Source organism: Diabrotica undecimpunctata, chromosome 3 (assembly GCF_040954645.1).
Source record: "Diabrotica undecimpunctata isolate CICGRU chromosome 3, icDiaUnde3, whole genome shotgun sequence".
NCBI classification, from domain to species: Eukaryota; Metazoa; Arthropoda; class Insecta; order Coleoptera; family Chrysomelidae; genus Diabrotica; species Diabrotica undecimpunctata.
This window is the reverse complement of record NC_092805.1, coordinates 44,287,404-44,307,298: the sequence shown is the minus strand read 5'-3', so window position 1 is coordinate 44,307,298 and position 19,895 is coordinate 44,287,404. Positions and strand designations below refer to the sequence as shown.

Sequence of the window (19,895 nt, the reverse complement as noted above, 5' to 3'; positions counted from 1 at the left end):
TGCTGCTAGTAACTGAAACCTTGAAATCCTCTAAAGATTTCAAAATAAGATCATGCGCAGTAACAGATGCCCCGTGGTACGTGCCCAATCATTTAATCGAGAGACTTCAAAATCTGTTCCGTAAAAACGGAAATAATACGTTTCCGTGATAAAACTACAGGGCTAGTGTGTGAGCTACACGAAACCACATGTAAAGTGCGTAGCTTAAAACGATTCAGACCAACGGACTTGAGTAATAGATTTAGTTAGATAATATGTATATAATATGTTCAATAGTAGTATATTAAAGGTATTTCTTATTGTCCTTAAGGCTGTTTTATCGTTGCATCAAAACCTAGAGACAGTGTTTTCTCTGTTATTTACTGACAAAATGTCTCGAAATTTGGACACGTTATTCGAAATTATGTTGCCTTTAAACTGACGGTTTTACTTTTTTTATTTTTTTGAAACTTCTGTTGAAAAATTGGAATATACTGTTTAATGTTCTATTATAACCAAACTTTTTACGCCCATCACTCGAAAGAGTTTTTTTTTTCTGTAATCGTTGATTTTTGTTTCACCTTTCTGTGTCCAGTAATAATCGAGAAAAGCGTGTTCCAACTTTAAAGAAAATTGCCTAAAAATACTGAAATCTAATAGTGAAACGTGTTACTCATCATTGGGCTTAGTTTCATCGTTATCGCCTTCGTGACGTCAAATCTCATGAACGTACGGTCAGTTAGTTTGTGTTAAAACTAATTTGAATGGAGAATAATGTATTTGTTGTCATTAAACTACCCGTCGGCCGGCGGCACTGAGTAAAGATGTTCTCGCGTAAGCAGTGTAGAAAAGTAAGTGATACGCCCATTTCAAATCGCAGTTGGCTTGAACTGCTAAAACAGCCTTAACAATATTCGTCAAAAAAATTCAAATGAACTTCATGACATAATCGTTTCTTAACCTAAAAATTGAACCTAATGTAATAAAAAAATGCTACAGGCTTAACTACGTCCCACTTAGCTATCAAATTTTCCCGTGAAATCGACCATTTTTTCATTTCTAGACTGGGCTATTCTAACTGGTAAACGATGTAAATGTAAACAGTATGTCACCACCTTATCTATACATCTTTACACCATGGTTTTGTCATCAGTCAAGGAAGTTAATTTAGGTAGAAATAAAAATGTAAATGTCCTTTTATGGGTTTTATTTTGTGCTGAAAAGTATTATAATTCACAAAAAAATAAATAAAATTAGCAAACTAAAGGACAAACGCAATAATAAAATTTCAACATTAAAACAATATCTTAAGTATAAAAAAATAGCTAATTACTATAATAATAATCAGTGAAACTGTTAATTTCCTTCCATGTCAAAAATTACTACAGTTTAAAAGTACTAAAAAACGTTTAGAAAGTTAAAAGGGATAAAAGGTATATTATATTAAAACGTATAAAATGGTTAAGTATCTTCAATAAATTTTGCAACGTATTTTATAAAAGGCCAATTCGTGGAGCCGCACAAAAAAAAGCAACCTCAAACACGTAAAAAACAACCAAAAACATGTAAAAAGGCACAGAAAGAACAAATGTATATTGCTCGAAAAATTATTGCTTCACAACAAATTAAATAAGAATTCTAAAAACGTAATACGTAAGAATTTAAAAAGCAGATTCAATAAAAATACTTACAAAACTACGTCTACAATTTAACAAAAGGATTCTTAATAGAAATATCGTCCAAGACAAATTTATTTATTGCTGACAATATGTAGTACGATGATTGGAAAGTGCAAAGCACCAAACATCCAGACGCTGGGAAGATGTTAACAGCCATAGTGCTTAAAGGCTTCTCTTATTATATCAATGTTGTCATGTCCCTACTCGTTATGAGTGAGTTTTTCTCAAATTGTATTAAATTTCTTATATTATGAAATACGATTTTAAGTTGTGTTTTATATATTTTTCTTTACTATAAAACGCTTCTTAACCTTCTTGACGGCAGCGCCACCCTGACTATCGGTTCTAAAAATCGTCGTAAAAATACCTAACTGGGAACTGAAAAACACAGTACCGGTGCGCGAAAACTAGCGAAAAGTATGAAGAATACAAGTGAATGATAATTAATACGACAAGAATCTTGAAAGGGTGTACAATAATAACACCACCAGCGATATTTTGTGCAATCAAGAGCATATCATTCTGAATGTTACGCGGTACAAATATGTAATATTGCAAGTTTCTAATATAAATAAATAATAATCGCGAATGCACGGCTCCACTACAATAAAAATTTAGCACCCAATTATAAAATTTACGAATAAACTTTAAATACTTCATTATTATATACAGAGAAGTGCATAGCAATCACATCAGCACACCTAAGCAGTAAAAAAGCTCAACTTAGGATATATATGTAGATATTTATTGACATTATATGGTCAACTGGTTTAATATTAATATTTTTTTGTATATATTAAACTTAAAAATATTTCTCGTTACAGTAAAAGTCCTTCTTGTATGTATCCACACCTTTCTAAATATATCCGTTACTAATTATTACCACAGCTCTATACACACTTAGTTAAAGGTAGAACATTAATAGTGAAGTATTTCCGAAAAAAAGATTTATAAAAATGTATAAATATTAGGTTTATTCCAGGTCAAAGATACGTACTCCTCTGCAAAATGGAAGAATCACTTGATAACCTTAAAAGAATCTACTAAAAATATGGTTTACATTCAGCATGTTCATAGTGAAATTTCCAAGACACGGGATTTAATACTTTCCAAGAATTGATCAATTATTCGAAAAAGTCTATCAGAAAGAAGTAGGTCAATTCTACGACATTAATTTATAGTAATAACTGTTTCCACTTGCCATCCTATCGTAAATTCATAAATACTTATGGTTGAAAAATTCGCCATTTTTGCAGTCTTTGTACCTTTTTGCCGGACCACAATGTAAAAAATCAGGATTTTTCAGAAATGCTTCACATACTTGACACCGCCATGAAAAACAGTTTATAATAAGGGGCATAAAAGGTATATAAAAAATTTTAAATATAACAGTTATTTCGTAATATTAAATATAAGCTAAGTAAATAATAATAAACCGTTTTTTTTTTTAATTATTACTCTTTCAGTCTGCGTTAGTTTCAACAAGTTGAGTAGTCTCAATAAGTAGTTTGTTATCAATTGGGGAATTGTCTTTCATCAATTCAGGTTGACTATCAATCTGGTTGTCGATGACGGCGTTAGTGTTATTTACTACGGTTATTTCTTCCGTTACTACGGTAGAGATTCCATTTTCTTTAGGCTTTTCTATTTTGGTTGTTTTAGTTTTGGTTACGGAGCCTTTTACGAGTTCAGTTGGCTTTTTGGCTGTGGTCGATTTCATTGTGGTCGTGCTCGTTTTCGTTACAGTTGTCGTTCGTGTGCTGCTAACCTATAACAATAAAAAAATATTGATCTCCTAAACTTTCAAAAGTAACGATACCCACAAAACTTTCAAATAGCCGGCAATAAAACATGTCTAAATAAAACTATTGTTGGTTTCCAAATGTTTACAAAATTTAGTGGCAATGCAACTTATTTAAGCGAACTATGTATTTAACCCAACTAATCCTTCTTTCTAAGTATTGCCATTATTATGTTTAATGCTAGAAACATGCAAAAGAGCTAGATTAGGCGATAAAGAGTTACGAATAATTACAAATCTACATATCATTAAGTGGCAAGAATAGAAGTTGAACAAGAACAATCAGTTAAAATAAATATGAAAAGCTGCTCTTTAACTTGTATTCTTCTTCTTTTTGCCTTATATTTTTTTGCTATGAAGTGTCCAGGGTTTTTGTAGAACAGTTTTTTGTTGTTTATTCTACTTCCTGCTTGGTTATTCGAACTTCTTTGTTAATGGTAATTTCTGGAGTTTGTGGTTCCAACGTCATTGGTTGTTCTTCTGTGTAGGTATAACTTCTTTATTTAATCAATCCATACACCCTTATCGCTGTGTAGGTATAACTTCTTTATATAATCAATCCATACACCCTTATCGATGTGTTTCGGGGCTGTTAATTCCTTCACCTCCGCCCTTTGACCTCTTATAAAGCGCCATATTTCTTATTGTAAACCATAAAAATCATGCTCCAGTGCTTTTGGGAAGCGTTCCCAGTACTCGTTTTTAATTTCTCTTACAAGTGTATGTGATTAATTTCGTATTCTCTTGTAATTTTCATACGCCTGTTGAGCTTTGTTTGACATGAACTTCATTTAAGCTTTTTTCTTTTCCTTACATTGTTCCTTCACCTCTGTACAGAACCACGGAATTTTCATACGCCTGTTGTGCTTTGTTTGACATGAACTTCATTTAAGCTTTTTTCTTTTCCTTACATTGTTCCTTCACCTCTGTACAGAACCACGGAATTTTTCGCTTTGGGAGAGACTTGCTTTTATTAATTTTTCTTTTGTTCGGAGCTTCTTTCGCTGAGTCCAAGATGTTTGCATTAATTTTTGCCCAGCTTTCTTCCTTGACTCCATCGTTTTGGATAATATATGTGTTTCTGCATTTTTCTGCTATTCTTTTTTGGTGTAAATACATTGTTATATCGTCCTGCAGATTTTCAAATCTTTTCTTTGTAGTGTATTGTTACGATAAATATACTGGCCTAACTTTTATGACTAATTATTCTGTTTTATTGTAGAAATTTCGGTGGAAGTCTAGAACCAAAATTATGGTGAATGAGCCGGCTAAGCTTCTCGATCTTTCGATGCAAGACAATGCGATCTTTCGATGCTGTTCTAGTATATCAGGATTTCGTATATAAATACAACATTTTTATATGGAGGGACAGTTAATTCTCAAGACCCGCGCTCGCGAATTTGTTACGTACGGATATAATAAATTATTGTCAGATAAGTTAATATAAATAAAGAAATAAATTAAATCCGTAAGTGTTATAAATATTGAACCTTTTAATAAATTCACAACAAATGGTGTCAGAAGTGGGATCGAACATAAATTAGACTTATAATAATAATACAAGTGAATATAAAATAAATTGTGAAAATGGCTACGATTTATGAGCTGACAGTGACTAACTTAAGAAGACATCTTGAAGACAGAGAATTATCTTCCACCGGAAAAAAGGCTGAGTTAGTCCAACGACTAAAGAACGCTTTGCTAGAAGAAGGACTAGATCCAGAGACTTATATATTTGAAGACAAACATGATGCTGTCATCTCGTCGATTTCGAAATTGGAGAACAAAGTTTCTGACGATATTTCGAAAGTTTCTTCTGATGTAGCCAAAGTTTCCGGCGACATCGCATCATTGGAGAACAAAGTATCCGGCGACATCGCTTCTTTAGAAAGCAAAGTTTCTAACGAGATTTCTTCTCTGGAAAGCAAAGTCTCTGCTAACATCTCTTCGGAAATCTCTAAAGTCACTTCTGAGATGTCTGCCCTGGACGATAGAATATCTTCGTTAAAAAACCAAGTTGCTGCCGATATGTTGGCCTTCGAAGAAAAGATATGGAAAGAGATGGAAAAGAAGATGGAGGAAACCGGGACAGCAGAGAGAGGAAACAATCCAATTACAGTGGAGATAAAAGAAGACGAGACGAAATGTAAGTTGGAGACACGGCCGAAATTTGAAGGAAGTGGAGGTTCTATTCATGTTAAAGTCCCAACTTTCGACGGAAAATCATCATGGAACAACTACATGAAACAGTTCGAATCAGCCGCAAGAGCAAATGGATGGTCTGAAAAAGAAAAGGCGGTAAACCTGACTATCGCTCTTCGAGGAGATGCCTTAGATGTGCTTCAGACCATAGCAGTAGAGGAGACCGATGATTTCGAACAACTGAAGAAGAGGTTAAATATGCGATATGGCCACGAACATTTGGAGCATGTATATCAGTCGCAGCTTAAAAATCGTAGACAGAAGAAAGATGAGGCTCTTCAAGAATATGAGGTAGATATTGCCAGATTAGTACGATATGCTTATCCAACAGCTCCCGAAGACATGATGGAAAAATTGGCCGTTCAAACGTTTATTGATGGTCTTCGTGATCATGAAATGCAGAGAACACTACGATTAGCTCGTCACAAGACGCTGGTTGATGTCTTATCCGCCGCTCTCGAATACGAGTCAGCTACGCAGGCCTCTGGCGGGTACAGTAAAGTTAGGACTGTAAAAGAGGAAGGAGATGAAGATAAACTTGACCAGCTCGTTAATATGATGAAAAGTATTACATGCAAGAAAACGAAGACCATAAAATCAAGAAACTCACCATCAGGAAAACCAGAACGAGTCAGCTTTAGGGGAGCAGCTTCGACCCGGAACTTTTCCAAAGACCCTCTTATACTAATAGCTTCTTTGAAATGTCGTGAAGATAGTGTATATGTAGATGGAGACATAAATGGTAAAAAGCATACGTTGTTGGTGGATACCGGAGCGACCAGAACCATTATACGCCCGACAGTTATAAACAGCCGAAAGAAACTGTTACCAACGAGGTTACGACTTCGGACCGCTACAGGTGAAAATGCCAACATTCATGGAGAAATCCAGGTACAATTGGGAATTGGGGCAGAAAAGTTTGTCCATACTGTTATAGTTGCTGACATCGAAGAGGATGTTATATTAGGAATGGACGTAATGAATATGCATGGATTCCAATTGGATTTTAAGAATAAGGTAATCAAAGTTGGCAACGAGGAGGTATTTCTCCATCCACATAATGACAACACTGTGCAAGCAGCCATTACAGAAGATACAGTCGTGCCTGCGAGAAGCGAAACGATCATAGTACCGCGACTACAGGGAATTGTAGACGAAGGGAGACCTGTTATGATGGAGCCTTGGAACCACGACGATGAGGTTGGCCGTGGAATCATAATTGGAAAGGAATTGGTGACTTCGGCTAAAGAAATTCCTGTGAGACTTATCAATGTCAACGACTACCCAGTGACCATAAAGAAAGAGACAAAAGTAGGAACTTGTGTACCTGTGACATCCATAATTCGTCAGGCGACAACATCTGATAATTCCAACGACAAATTCGACCAAATGGTTGCAGTTGCAGGACAGTCTCTAAATCAGATGGAGAAAAGGAAATTAAGGGAATTTCTTCGGCAGTATCGTGATATTTTCGTACCGAAAGGAGGAAAGACGGGAAGAACTACCGTTGTTAAGCATAAAATTGATACTGGTAATGCTAAGCCAATTCGTCAAACAGCTCGACGATTACCACAGGCGAAGAGAGAGGAAGCTGAAACGATTGTTCAGGAAATGAAGAAAGACGGGGTGATAGAACCTTCTACGAGTCCATGGGTCTCTCCGGTGGTCCTGGTTAAGAAGAAAGACGGAACGACGAGGTTCTGTGTGGATTACCGTTTGCTGAACAACGTTACCAAGAAAGATAGTTATCCTCTGCCTCGGATCGATGACACATTGGACACATTGGCTGGAAGTAAATTGTTTTCTACTTTAGATTTGAAGTCTGGGTACTGGCAGGTAGAAATGGACCCAGTCGATAAAGAAAAGACAGCCTTCACCACAGGATCTGGATTGTGGCAATTCAACGTTATGCCATTTGGACTTTGTAATGCTCCTGCGACATTTGAGAGGCTTATGGAAAATGTGTTGAGAGGGTTATCTTGGAAAACATGCCTGGTTTATTTGGATGACATAATCGTCTTGGGGGAGACATTCGAAGAACATCTGAAGAATTTAGAAAACGTTTTTAATCGACTTAAAGCTGCCCAATTGATGTTAAACCCCAAGAAGTGCCAGCTATTTCAAGGTAAAGTCAATTATCTGGGTCATATAGTCAGTAAAGAAGGAGTGGCCGTGGATAAGGGAAAAATCGATTCCATTAAGGAATGGCCAAAACCAACTGACAAACATCAAGTGAGAAGTTTTCTTGGACTATGTACTTACTACCGGAGGTTTATTAAGCAGTTTGCAGATATCGCTAAGCCATTAACGCGACTTACGGAGGAAGCAAGAGATTACCGCTGGGATACAGACTGCCAAAATGCCTTTGAGACCTTGAAAAAGCATTTAATAACAGCACCAATTTTAGGGTATCCACTGCCAGAAGGAGAGTTCATCTTAGATACAGATGCAAGTAATGTGGGAATTGGAGGAGTGCTGTCTCAGATTCAAGGAGGACAGGAACGAGTCCTCGGATATTTTAGTAAAGTTCTTTCAAAACCTGAGCGGAATTATTGCGTCACGAGAAGAGAACTTCTGGCAGTAGTGAAATCAGTAGAGCACTTCTATCAATACCTCTATGGAAGAAAGTTTCTAATCCGAACCGACCATGCCGCCCTTAAGTGGTTGATGCAGTTTAAGAATCCAGAGGGTCAGATAGCCAGGTGGATCGAACGACTCCAAGAATACGATTTTAAGATTGAGCACCGGGCCGGAGTTAGCCACAGAAACGCTGATTCTCTTTCCAGAAGGCCATGCTCAGCAGAGTGTTCCCACTGCAACAAAACGGAATCCAAGGAAGCAGCAGTGCTAAGAACGACGATTGTCAACGACGACTGGACGCCTACTAAGATCAGGGAAGAACAAGAGAGAGATCCAGTTATACAGAAAATCCGAAAATGGAAAGAGGAAAACCGTCGACCACCTTGGCAGGAAATATCAAACCTATGCTCAGTAGTTAAGACGTATTGGGCCCAGTGGGACTCATTTATCATCGAAGATGGCTTGCTTAAACGAGTCCTGGAAAATGATGACGGTTCAGAGAAGAGAAGACAGTTGGTGATCCCAAAGAGCAGAATAGCCGAAGTACTTCGTCAGTTACACGACAGTCCATCGGGAGGGCATTTTGGTGTAAGGAAAACCCTTCAGCGAATTCGGGAACGGTTTTATTGGATGAACAGTTCCGACGATGTAAAAGACTGGTGTAAGAAATGTACTATTTGTGCCACGAGTAACGGGCCTTACCGAAAAAGGAGAGCTCCTATGAGACAATATAATGTTGGAAGCCCGTTTGAAAGAATAGCTTTGGACATCGCTGGGCCATTTCCAGAAAGTGAAAATGGAGGCAAGTACATGCTGGTAGTAATGGATTACTTCACTAAGTGGGTCGAGATTTACGCACTTCCAGACCAGAAGGCCGCCACCGTTGCAGATAAGTTGATCCAAGAATATATCAGCCGATTTGGAGTGCCTTTGGAGATCCATAGTGACCAAGGCAGGAACTTCGAAAGCGATCTATTCCAAGGAATATGTGATAGACTAGGCATGAAGAAAACAAGAACTACAGCATATCATCCGCAATCTGATGGTATGGTAGAACGGATGAATAGGACAGTTGGCAAATATTTGACAAAGATGGTGTCCGATCATCAGCGAGACTGGGACCAACACCTTCCGTTCTTCACAATGGCCTACAGATCTGCTGTTAACGAATCAACAGGCCAGACACCAGCGAAAGTCCTATTCGGACGCGAAATGCGACTACCTTGTGATCTAGAGTTTGGGTGTCGACCTGGAGAAGATGTAGCAGGTGAAGATTATGTGATCGAATTACGAAGAAGAATGGACGATGTACATGAGTTGGTCCGTTCCCACCTTCAGATCGCTAGCGACCGAATGAAGAAACGGTACGATACACAAGCCGAAAAGGGTTGCTTTAAGAAGAACGACAAAATATGGCTGTATAATCCCAAGAAGCGAAAAGGTTGTTCTCCCAAATTGCAGCAGTTTTGGGAAGGTCCATACCTCATTATGGAGAAGATCAACGATGTCATCTACCGAATAAGCAAGATTCCGAGGGGAAAGCCGATGATAGTACACCATAACCGGTTGGCATCTTTCGAAGGTGACCACGACGTAGATGAAGAAGTGGAAGTAAACCAAGTCCAAGATGTGTCTGACCTCACGTTTGAGGAATTCATGGGTGCCTATGGAGGTACCGGTAAAGCGAGACATGGTGTTACCACTGAAGAAAAGCAAGATCTACTCGCGCTCCCCGATGACTACTCGCTGGCCCTTACCATCCCGGCCAGTATCAAAGACGCACCAGGGTTGGCATCCGTCTTTCGAAGGAAGTTTGGTCGAGTTGCAGAACTTCAATGCCAAGTGCCAGCTCCCGGTAAAACCTTGAAACTCCAAGATGCATCACGTTACCTTTTCTACCTGGTAACAAAAGACACTGCCCGTGACCAACCTACCTACCGAGATGTATGGGAAGCCTTACTTCAATTGAGAGGGCACGTACTAGAGTCCGACGTGCAAAAGTTAGCCATGCCAAAGTTGGAGTGCCGCCAATTAGATTGGAGGGTTATCCGAAATATGGTGGAGGAGATCTTTAAAGACACCGAAGTCCAGGTGTTAGTCTGTTGCAATCCGCATAGTTACTGGTGCGGAGAGAAAACCGTCCCATGTCATTTTTATACAACTGGAAGTTGTAAAAGAGAGTCCAGTTGCCGATACCAGCATACAGTTCCGGTTCCAGTCCCGACAAGGTTCCAGGAGGAACCATCTTTTAAGAGGGGGGCAATGTTACGATAAATATACTGGCCTAACTTTTATGACTAATTATTCTGTTTTATTGTAGAAATTTCGGTGGAAGTCTAGAACCAAAATTATGGTGAATGAGCCGGCTAAGCTTCTCGATCTTTCGATGCAAGACAATGCGATCTTTCGATGCTGTTCTAGTATATCAGGATTTCGTATATAAATACAACATTTTTTATATGGAGGGACAGTTAATTCTCAAGACCCGCGCTCGCGAATTTGTTACGTACGGATATAATAAATTATTGTCAGATAAGTTAATATAAATAAAGAAATAAATTAAATCCGTAAGTGTTATAAATATTGAACCTTTTAATAAATTCACAACAGTATTCTGCAATTTTATTTTTATATGTATTTTCATTCGAATTTTGGACAATACTAGCTTATGATCGCTTCCTGCCTCTGCCGATGATAGTGCCCTTACATCCAAAATTCGGGAAGGGAGTAGGGAAGAATGTAGTCGATCATAGATCTTTGTCGTCTGCTTTTCAAAGTTATAATTGTGTTACTCTTTGTGAGGGGAAAAATATTATCAATACGTACTTCATTTGTTTTGCAGAAATCTATCAGAAGATCAGCGTTTTCATCTCTAATATCCCCGTCACATAGTTTTTTTATACCTTGAACTATGTCATCACCAACACGGGTGTTACAAGTCACCCATAATGAACATATTTTAAGAGAATAACTTGTATTCAGAGAAAATATTTAAGGGAGCCTTAATGGAGACAACAAAAGGTATTATTGTGAATGGCGTAACCGAGAACAATATTAGATTATGTCGATACGATACCTTCGTGCGGGCTAATTGCGGATAAGACTTTCAAAATCTAATAAAACAATAAACCAGATCTGAGATCAATATGGATTAAGGAGGAATATCAATGGGAGCTGAGATCCAACCGTATAAATTAAAAGGCGAATAGAACCAGCCCGAGCTACATGTGTAAAAATGAAAAAACATACTCTGTCGCCACCTAAAGAATGGCTCCAATCGGCATTTATACTACTTCCCAAAAAAGCCAATGTAAAGGAGTACCATGAACATCGCACTATAGCCTTAATGAGTAATTAAGGCCGAAATTATTTTTAAAAGTAATTCACAATAAAATACATAAGAAATTAGATGAAGGCATAAGTAATACACAAATGGGATTTACTGTTCCCGTGTCTGGGAACACGGGATGCATTGTTTGCAATGAGTATTCTTTCACAGAAATGCCTAGATATATATCAGAAATCGGGTCAGAGAAATTTTGTTACATAAAAATATAGACAGTAGAGGCATTAGAATTATAAGCAACCTCTATTGGTATCAAACAGCGAAAGTGAAAGTTGAAAATGAACTGACTGAGTATATCCAGATTGGCTATGGGCTGTGCCAAAGTGTGATTTTATCACCATCGTTGTTTAATTTATATAGTGACTCCGTCTCAAAATTAGCGTTAGCCAAAGTTAATAACCACCTAATAATAAACGGTGAGCCAATTAATAACATAAGATATGCTGACGATACTGTCCTTCTAGCGGGAACACTTGAAGAACTGCAACACCTTGCTCAACAACTAAATGTACATTGCAACGATTATGGACTAAAAATAAATTTGAAGAAAACCAAATTCATGGTATTTATAAAAGCACAAAATATCAAGTTAAGATTTAACAAATATCTTCGTACAAATACCTTGGAGCATAGATCGCAGAAGATACTGATTAGACAAAAGAAATAAGATGCTGAATTGAAATTGCATGGTCAACTTTTAACATGTAGGATAGAGAAAGCAAGATCTGCATTTCAAAAAATGGCTAAGCTATTCAAAAGCCACGATTTATCAGTACCCATAAAAATTAGGTTATCTTTCCTATACTGTTGTACGGAGTTGAGTCGTGGACTCTCACAGACGCTACCTGCAAGAAAATTGAGGCTTTCGAAATGTGGCTTTATCGTCGAATCCTGAAGATATCCTATACTGACCATATTACTAACCAGGACGTTTTATTAAGCATACAAAAAGGAAAAGAGTTGTTAACCACAATAAAATCAGCCAAAATCGAATACCTCGGTCACATCATGAGGAACAGCGAGAGAGATTAACAGCTGCAATTAATTCTTAAAGGAAAAGTACAAGGAAAACGCGGACCAGGAAGGCGAAGGATTTCCTGGCTGAAAAATCTAAGTACGTGGTTCAACAGAACAACCACAAATCTTTTCAGAACAGCAGTTTGCAAAATACAGATTGGTTTGATGGTCGCCAACATCCGAAACATAGGCACTACAAGAAGAACTTTTTAACAGAATGGGAAAAATGTTCTGTAATCGCAATATCAATATAATGCTTTGGATAAAAATGCTTTGATGTTATATTTTTTCCACCCTTTTGTATGAGCCCTGGACACTGAACCAATCCAACATTAAAAACCTGAAAGCATTCGTGTTACTGACATATTCTGAAAATATCTTGGATGGATCGCAATGGAATACTTGGGGAACATTATGAGAGGTGAAAAATGCGAACTATTGAGGAATATAGGAACAAAATCAAAGGCAGACGAATCATAGGAAGACATAAAATATCGTTGCTACGCAATCTTCGTCAATGGTTGGAAGCAGTTCAGGTGCGTAACCAACAAAATTTAATTGCCAGAATGATTTCCAATATCCAATAGCAGCGGAACTTGAAGAAAAAGATACCTCCAAAATGAATAGCGTCATTCTTCCAAAAACCTTAAAATATGTATTTGAAAATAGGCCAATAGAATAGATGTCGCCTTTTGAACATCCAGGAGGTAAAATTCACTGAAGAGCTTCACCAAAACAGGACAATAAGACTGCAGGAAAATGATTTTATCAACTCTACTCTACTGCTATAGCGATCTGAAAAATGACATAGGCTAACCATAGGAAATCAAAAATCAGGTTAAACGATAGAAGAAAATTCTCCTCAATTGTACTGTTTATAGCATAGGCATAGATTAGATGTTATCATAAATTGTCAATTCGCATACATTACTATCACTCAATAACGCAATTGATTTAAAAAGTACTCAAGTAATGACATCTAACATTGATATATATTTTAATTATTGAGTAAACGATAATATAGCATTTTAATAAGGAAATCTTACCTTGCTTTCAACTCTGCGAGTGGAAGCTAGAGTACTTTTCACAGTAGAAGCAGATCCTCCAACAGTTTTAGCGCTAGTAAGGGAACGTGACGCCGTTATTTTGTTGGCGCTTTCTTTGATTTGCTTTTCTGTGTCTGGAGGTGCTTTGGCGACGGTTTTTGTTAGTGGAACTCTTGGTTTTGACAGGGTTGAGGTCGTCTTTGGAGGAACATTGGTTGATTTTGGAGAAGTCTTCGTCAAGCTTGGCTAAAAAAAAAACAAGATATTTTTGATATATGTATATATTTTCGAATTTTCATGTTTTATAAAAGTGAGGTTGATGACTATTAGGGTTAAACTGTAGGTGGCAAATACTTTTTGGAGACTAAAAGTCACTACAAAACACGATACCCATTCATTAGACCTGTAAAAACTGGTACAGGGTTCCAAAATTGTGGAATGAGTATCATTAATGAGTAAGATGAACAATAAGTCAATAGATTGCAGTATCAGTCGCATAGTAATAATGCAACATAATTAATCAACTTCAATATCTAATACTTTTACAAACTAGAATAATTATAAAACAAACAAAATGAAAATGTAATGTCTAATTCATATGCGTCTAACCTTGTATACACAACGGCTTCCAGAAAAAAAGAGCAATTTACTTTTTCATATCTCATTATTGTGTTGCTTATTTTATTACCTTAGTTGTGCTTGACGTTTTGTCTGCAGACAAGGTTGAAGTGGTGGTTTTGCTTGTTAAAGTCGTTGGTCTCTTTGCAGTCGGTGCAGATCTAGCAGTTAATGGTACTGAACGTGGTGGAATGGTCGTCTTAGATGCTGGAGCTGTAGTAGCTGGTTTGGCGGCCGGTTTTTGACCCAAGCTTACCTAAAATACAACACAAAACATGTTAATTTAGATATCTTCCTTTCAAGACAAAATGATTAATGGATTTGTTAATACACAGATGTTTATAGATTTTTTATTTTATTTAACAATGTAAAAATCAGGAAATATTAACTTTTGAAAATTTTAAATTAATGTTGTTTTTGTTTTTTGATTTATATCAAAAGCATTTAAAACCATTCAAAACTATTTTAGTGTTTTTACAACAGACTTTAACCGTGCATACTTTTGTTTTCTTCAACAAGCAGAGGTGATAAGAAAGTTAAATCTTAGATGGTAGTTTTTTTAATATAAATTTTAAGCATTTGTCCATCCAATAGTAAGTGCGGAATATTTAATAATCTCTTCTAGAGTAATAGGTTTACATCGAAAACTAATTTTTTAATGTCGGTATACCTTCGTTTGATTTAGAAAGTTAAAGATATCATGATAAACAAGTGACCGCGCATTAGCACTGTTTCCATAACTAGACTGTGTCCACAGGTTTCTGGTTAAACCAGAAAACCCAGTTGGTTGTGCGATATTTGAATAGCTCCAACACCTCTTGGGCGTCTAGTGAAATAAACAATAATGGATATGTTGGTGAAGTGGTCAAAGCCAATAACTTCTTTCGCATTCTTACATGACCAAAGCTTCCCTGTCCCTTTAATAGCAAACTAGTTGATTCATAAGCGCGAACATAAAGAGCTGTACGTGCGCTCAGCAAATAGAACAACAGAAATCCCCTTCAGTGGAAGATTAACTTACAAAAAAAATGCAAATTAAAAAATTTCGCAGAGAACATAGACATGCCATCAATCTTCTGAGCCCTATCCCAGATAACTAAGATACCTTTGTGAGGAACGTCAAGGTAATATACGTAGCGGCATATATCCTGAGGTTATAGACAGCATTTCATATCAAGCTTTTCTGAAGAATCAAAAACTATTCTTGCCAAATATGAAAATCTATATAACGAAAACGCATTCAACGAAGAAAAGCGACACAAAGTAAACAAACAGAATGAACCACACCCCGTACGCGATAGATATACCTACATAATAGTGAGACGGTGGGCTTTAACAACTGCCGGCACATCTGCATGATCCATAAAATTTAGTATAAAGCTAAAGTAGTAGTGCTTTTAGAGCTAGGTAAGGCTCCAGGCTCACCCAAAAACCACCGACCTATTTCTGATGCCATATTTTTCCTACAATACGAAAAAAATATCCTAAATCGTATAGGAAACATAGTTAATCAGAATCTAACACCAAAACCAGCTGGATTCATAATATGTAAATTATGCACCAGCCAAATTCTCAACCTAACAGAACACAGAAAAGGGATACGAAAAAATAATAACAGAGCTTGGACTGGCCTACGATACAGTGAGGCTGTTGACAAAATTCTATGATATACCCATCGACTAAAAATTGTTCAACCCTTGCTGCAATACAGGCGATCTATATAAAAAGCCGATAGAGAGGAAAAAATAATGGCTCGGCACAAGGTAGCATCGTGGCCGTCATCCTTTTAATATATATATATATATACATATACACAAACGATCAATCCAAACCCAGGTATTCAAAGCATTTCCTATATGCCGATGGCCTGGCCGTCACTGCGTAAGTAGAAATATTTAAGGAAGTGGAAGACAAACTAACAGGCGCTTCGATATCATGCAGAACTCATACCTAAACAACCCACTTAAACTGAACTCACCCGACACGCAAGCAATTTCATAAGTTCCTTCCATCTCCACGTCCGCGAAACAAACAGGAAATTTTAAGTCCGCTGGAATAGGGTCACTCTAGAACACATAGAGAAACCAATCTATCTGGGTGTCTCGGTGTTTTCGAAATGTGGACACATCTTAGATATAGCATAAATAAAGAAAAATTGTAGTGTTTTTTTTTCTGATAAATAAATGAGACTCGAATTCCCTCTCGAATGCTATCTCAACATTTTTCTGCAATACCACACAAAAAAAATAAAACAATGGAGAAACGGTTTGACTCGTCATATAATAAATTCGCCAAATAATATGGAAGGAACGACTAGGAAAAGATTACCGTATGTATGATATATAATAATCCAATAAAACTAATTAAACAATAATTTAAGAACACTCACCTTAGATGCAGTAGTTGGTCTTGAAATTGAAGTCTTGGTGCCATTTGTTTCTGAAACTGTCTTTTTAACAGTCATTGTGCTCCTAAATGTACTCTTGACATCACCATTTGCCAATTTATCTGCCGGTTTTGGTGGAACTGTTTTTGTAGCTGGTGTTGTTCGTGTTTTAGATAATGTGGGTCTCGGACTAACTTTGGGAGCGGCTGTAGTAGTTGCAGGTGGTTTAGTTAATCTATAAAAAACACAAATTAAAGAAACATATCAAAAATGAATGATGTATTTTTATTAGCTAATGTTTTAAGATTATCTCAAGATAAAAGGTCTCAGCTAAAAGATGTAATATATAAGTAAACAACATTTTAACACTTAATTTAGTTTATTACAGTGTGAAAAATACGAGATAGGCACCATCGATTAAATATTTAGCAGGATTAAATAAAGCTTAATTGTTGCAATGTAGTTGCCTACATATGAAGTCTAACAGCCGATTTCATAATCAAGTTAAAGGAGAATTTAAATTTAAAGTTGCCTTTAACTTTAGATTTTCATTTCATAATCAAGTTAAAGGATCCTTTTTATCAAAAGCCCACTTTAACTTTAAAGTGAGGATTTCGGACCTTTAAGTTGTTTTACAGATTTAGGTTAAGAAAAGAGATTTAGGTTAATGATATAGGTATTATACTAATAGAATTAATAGTAGGTATCTAATATTAATAAAATTAATAGTAAACTAGAATTAAAAAGTAAGTATTAAGTAATTAATCTAATTAAAAAGAAAAGTATAGTAATGATGATGAACTAATTATTAAACTAATTAATTTTTAAGTAATAGTAGTAGATTTAAGTAAGTATTAAGTAATAAATCTAATTAAAAAGAAAGTCCAGTAATAATATTTATACAGAAATATATATAAAGAAATAATAATAATTAGTAGTTAAAGTGGTATTAAATTAGTATTAAAGTTATTAATAATTAAACTAAATCTGGATTAGTAATTAAGTAATAATAAGTAATTTAGTAGTTAAAAACCGACAAGTAAGTATGCAAATACAAACGTGCAAAATTCGGCAAAATGGCCAAAATGTATAATATTCAATGTAATTATTTCCATTTTAGTTCAAATACATCGTAATTCAGTTTAACCAACAGTATAAAATTTCATTAAAAGCCACTTTGCTTAAAGAGCCCTTTAAAGCGAGTTATGAAATCAAATATCATTGACAGCCACTTTAAAGTCGACTTTAACATAAAGTCTCCTTTTACTAAAGTCCACTTTAGCGAATCATTATGAAATCGGCCGTAAACCATAGAGATTTGGAAGTGTAAGATATGAACATGTAGCAGATACATTTTGCAATGTATCAAAGGTTCACTACTCTATAATATCAACCAGAGTTTATAAACTGAAAACTTGTAGAGCATTTTTTTTTTGAAAATTTTTGTAAATATTTTTTATTCATTTTGGAACATTTTAAGATTTGGACTCAATATTTACAAATAAAAAGAACTTTGACCAAAATAGTATCTGCATAAAATAAGCAGGTAACTTTTGAAAAAATAATTAAGTGTCCCCTGGGAACAGGGGGACGGTTCAATTATACCGTAGATGGTGACGTGGTTTGGATTGAGGTGGGGGGTGGGGGTTAGCGTGGGGATTGGCGCGAATATTTCTGACAGGCATCGAGTTAGAATCTATGGAGAGGGCATCACGTGATTAAAAACGACCTCACTTCGGCCATATTGTTAAGATTGTTTTGACACTTTTGACAGATCGTATATGTTTGTTTACGTTTGTTGTTTTTCGAATATTTTTAGATTTATAATACTTTTATAGAAACTGTAATAATATATTGTGATAGTGCATAATAATGGTTTCTTGTTCTCAACGTAGTTGCAGTAGCAGAAGCAATGTTAATAAAAAATCTTCAGGAATAACGTTCTACAGGTTAGTATACAAATATGTAAACAAAGTAATGGCCCGTACTTCAGAGAATAAATTAATAGTATTTGACTGTATTAATTTACCTTTATGTATAATATATCGTGTTTTAGTGTTTACCGCGGGATAAATAAATCATAGTTTATTAAAAATATATTGCACTTTTTATAGATTATGATTAAATCTTCTGAATAACTTGTCATATTTTTATAGTAGTTTTAATATTATTGAGTCCGGCCATGATCCCACCGCCATATTGGTATCATCGTTAGCCACGCCTACTTACGCCGTTTTTAACACATACGTTAATATGCTCATAGCTTCTCCATAGATTCTAACTCGATGCGGACAGTATTGGCTAGTGGAGCGGACGATATTTCCTTTATAAGAGGTCTCCATGTCGAAGGTAACCCAACAATTTAGCATTTTTTCGATTTCTGCGGCTTCTCGGATAATTCTGTATGAAGATGGTGTTGACCTAGAGCTGAAATCGAATCGGAATTGCGAACAGAAATTGAATGTTCATAAACTCCATGTTGTCTTTGGTTGATCAGACAAGAGATGAAGTTTTTGTTTGGGAGTAAATATTCTCTTTATTTCTGTTGATTTAAGAATTTTGTCGATTTTGTCAGTGACACCTTTGATGTAAGGAAGAAAAGCTATCCTGTGATGAGGATATCAGTCTTTGGGTTGAGATTGAGTGGGAGATTGATGTCTGTTGATGCTCCTATTGATGTGATTTTCGCAGTAACCATTTTGGATGAGGGCTTGCTTTAAACTAGAGAGCTCAGCGAGTCTACTTGCATTATCCCAAAGGCGTATAGATCTGGAGACAAGGGTATTAATGCTTGAATTAATTTGTGAAGGTGGATGATGAGAGTTGGCATGCAAATAACGATTGGTATGGGTGGATTTTCGATAAACCGAGTGATGAAAATTTTGGGATTGGTTTTTATTTATGATAACGTCGAGAAACGGTAGGGAAGAATTAGTTTCCACTTCCATCCTGAACTGGATACTAGGATGTATACCATTCAGATGGGTTTGAAAACACACCAAAACATCCCTGCCATGGGGCTAAATGAGGAATGTATCACCAACATATTGTAGCCAACATGAGGGTTTCAGCATTGATGTGGATAGTGCACGGGTCGCAAAGTCTTCCATAAAGATACTGGCAATTACTGGAGATAGTGGGGAGCTCATTGAGGCACCATTTATTTGCCTGTAGAATTGATTTTGGAAGATGAAATAAGTGTTGGACATACAATGTTTAATGAGAGATGAGTGGTCTTGCT

The 19,895-nt window shown here is 36.2% G+C and overlaps 1 protein-coding gene across 1 annotated transcript in view; it reads right to left on the bottom strand.

Moving 5' to 3' along the window:
- Positions 1 to 1,169: 1,169 nt before the first annotated feature.
- Positions 1,170 to 19,895, bottom strand: part of LOC140436744 (uncharacterized) — an 808,356-nt gene continuing 789,630 nt past the window's right edge. The window contains exons 17-20 of the mRNA XM_072525808.1: positions 16,658 to 16,889; positions 14,339 to 14,524; positions 13,651 to 13,896; positions 1,170 to 3,426 (exon numbers count right to left, since the gene is read on the bottom strand). Coding sequence (XP_072381909.1) covers positions 3,121 to 3,426; positions 13,651 to 13,896; positions 14,339 to 14,524; positions 16,658 to 16,889 — 970 coding nt within the window. The 3' untranslated portion in view covers positions 1,170 to 3,120. The remainder of the gene's footprint in view (positions 3,427 to 13,650; positions 13,897 to 14,338; positions 14,525 to 16,657; positions 16,890 to 19,895) is intronic.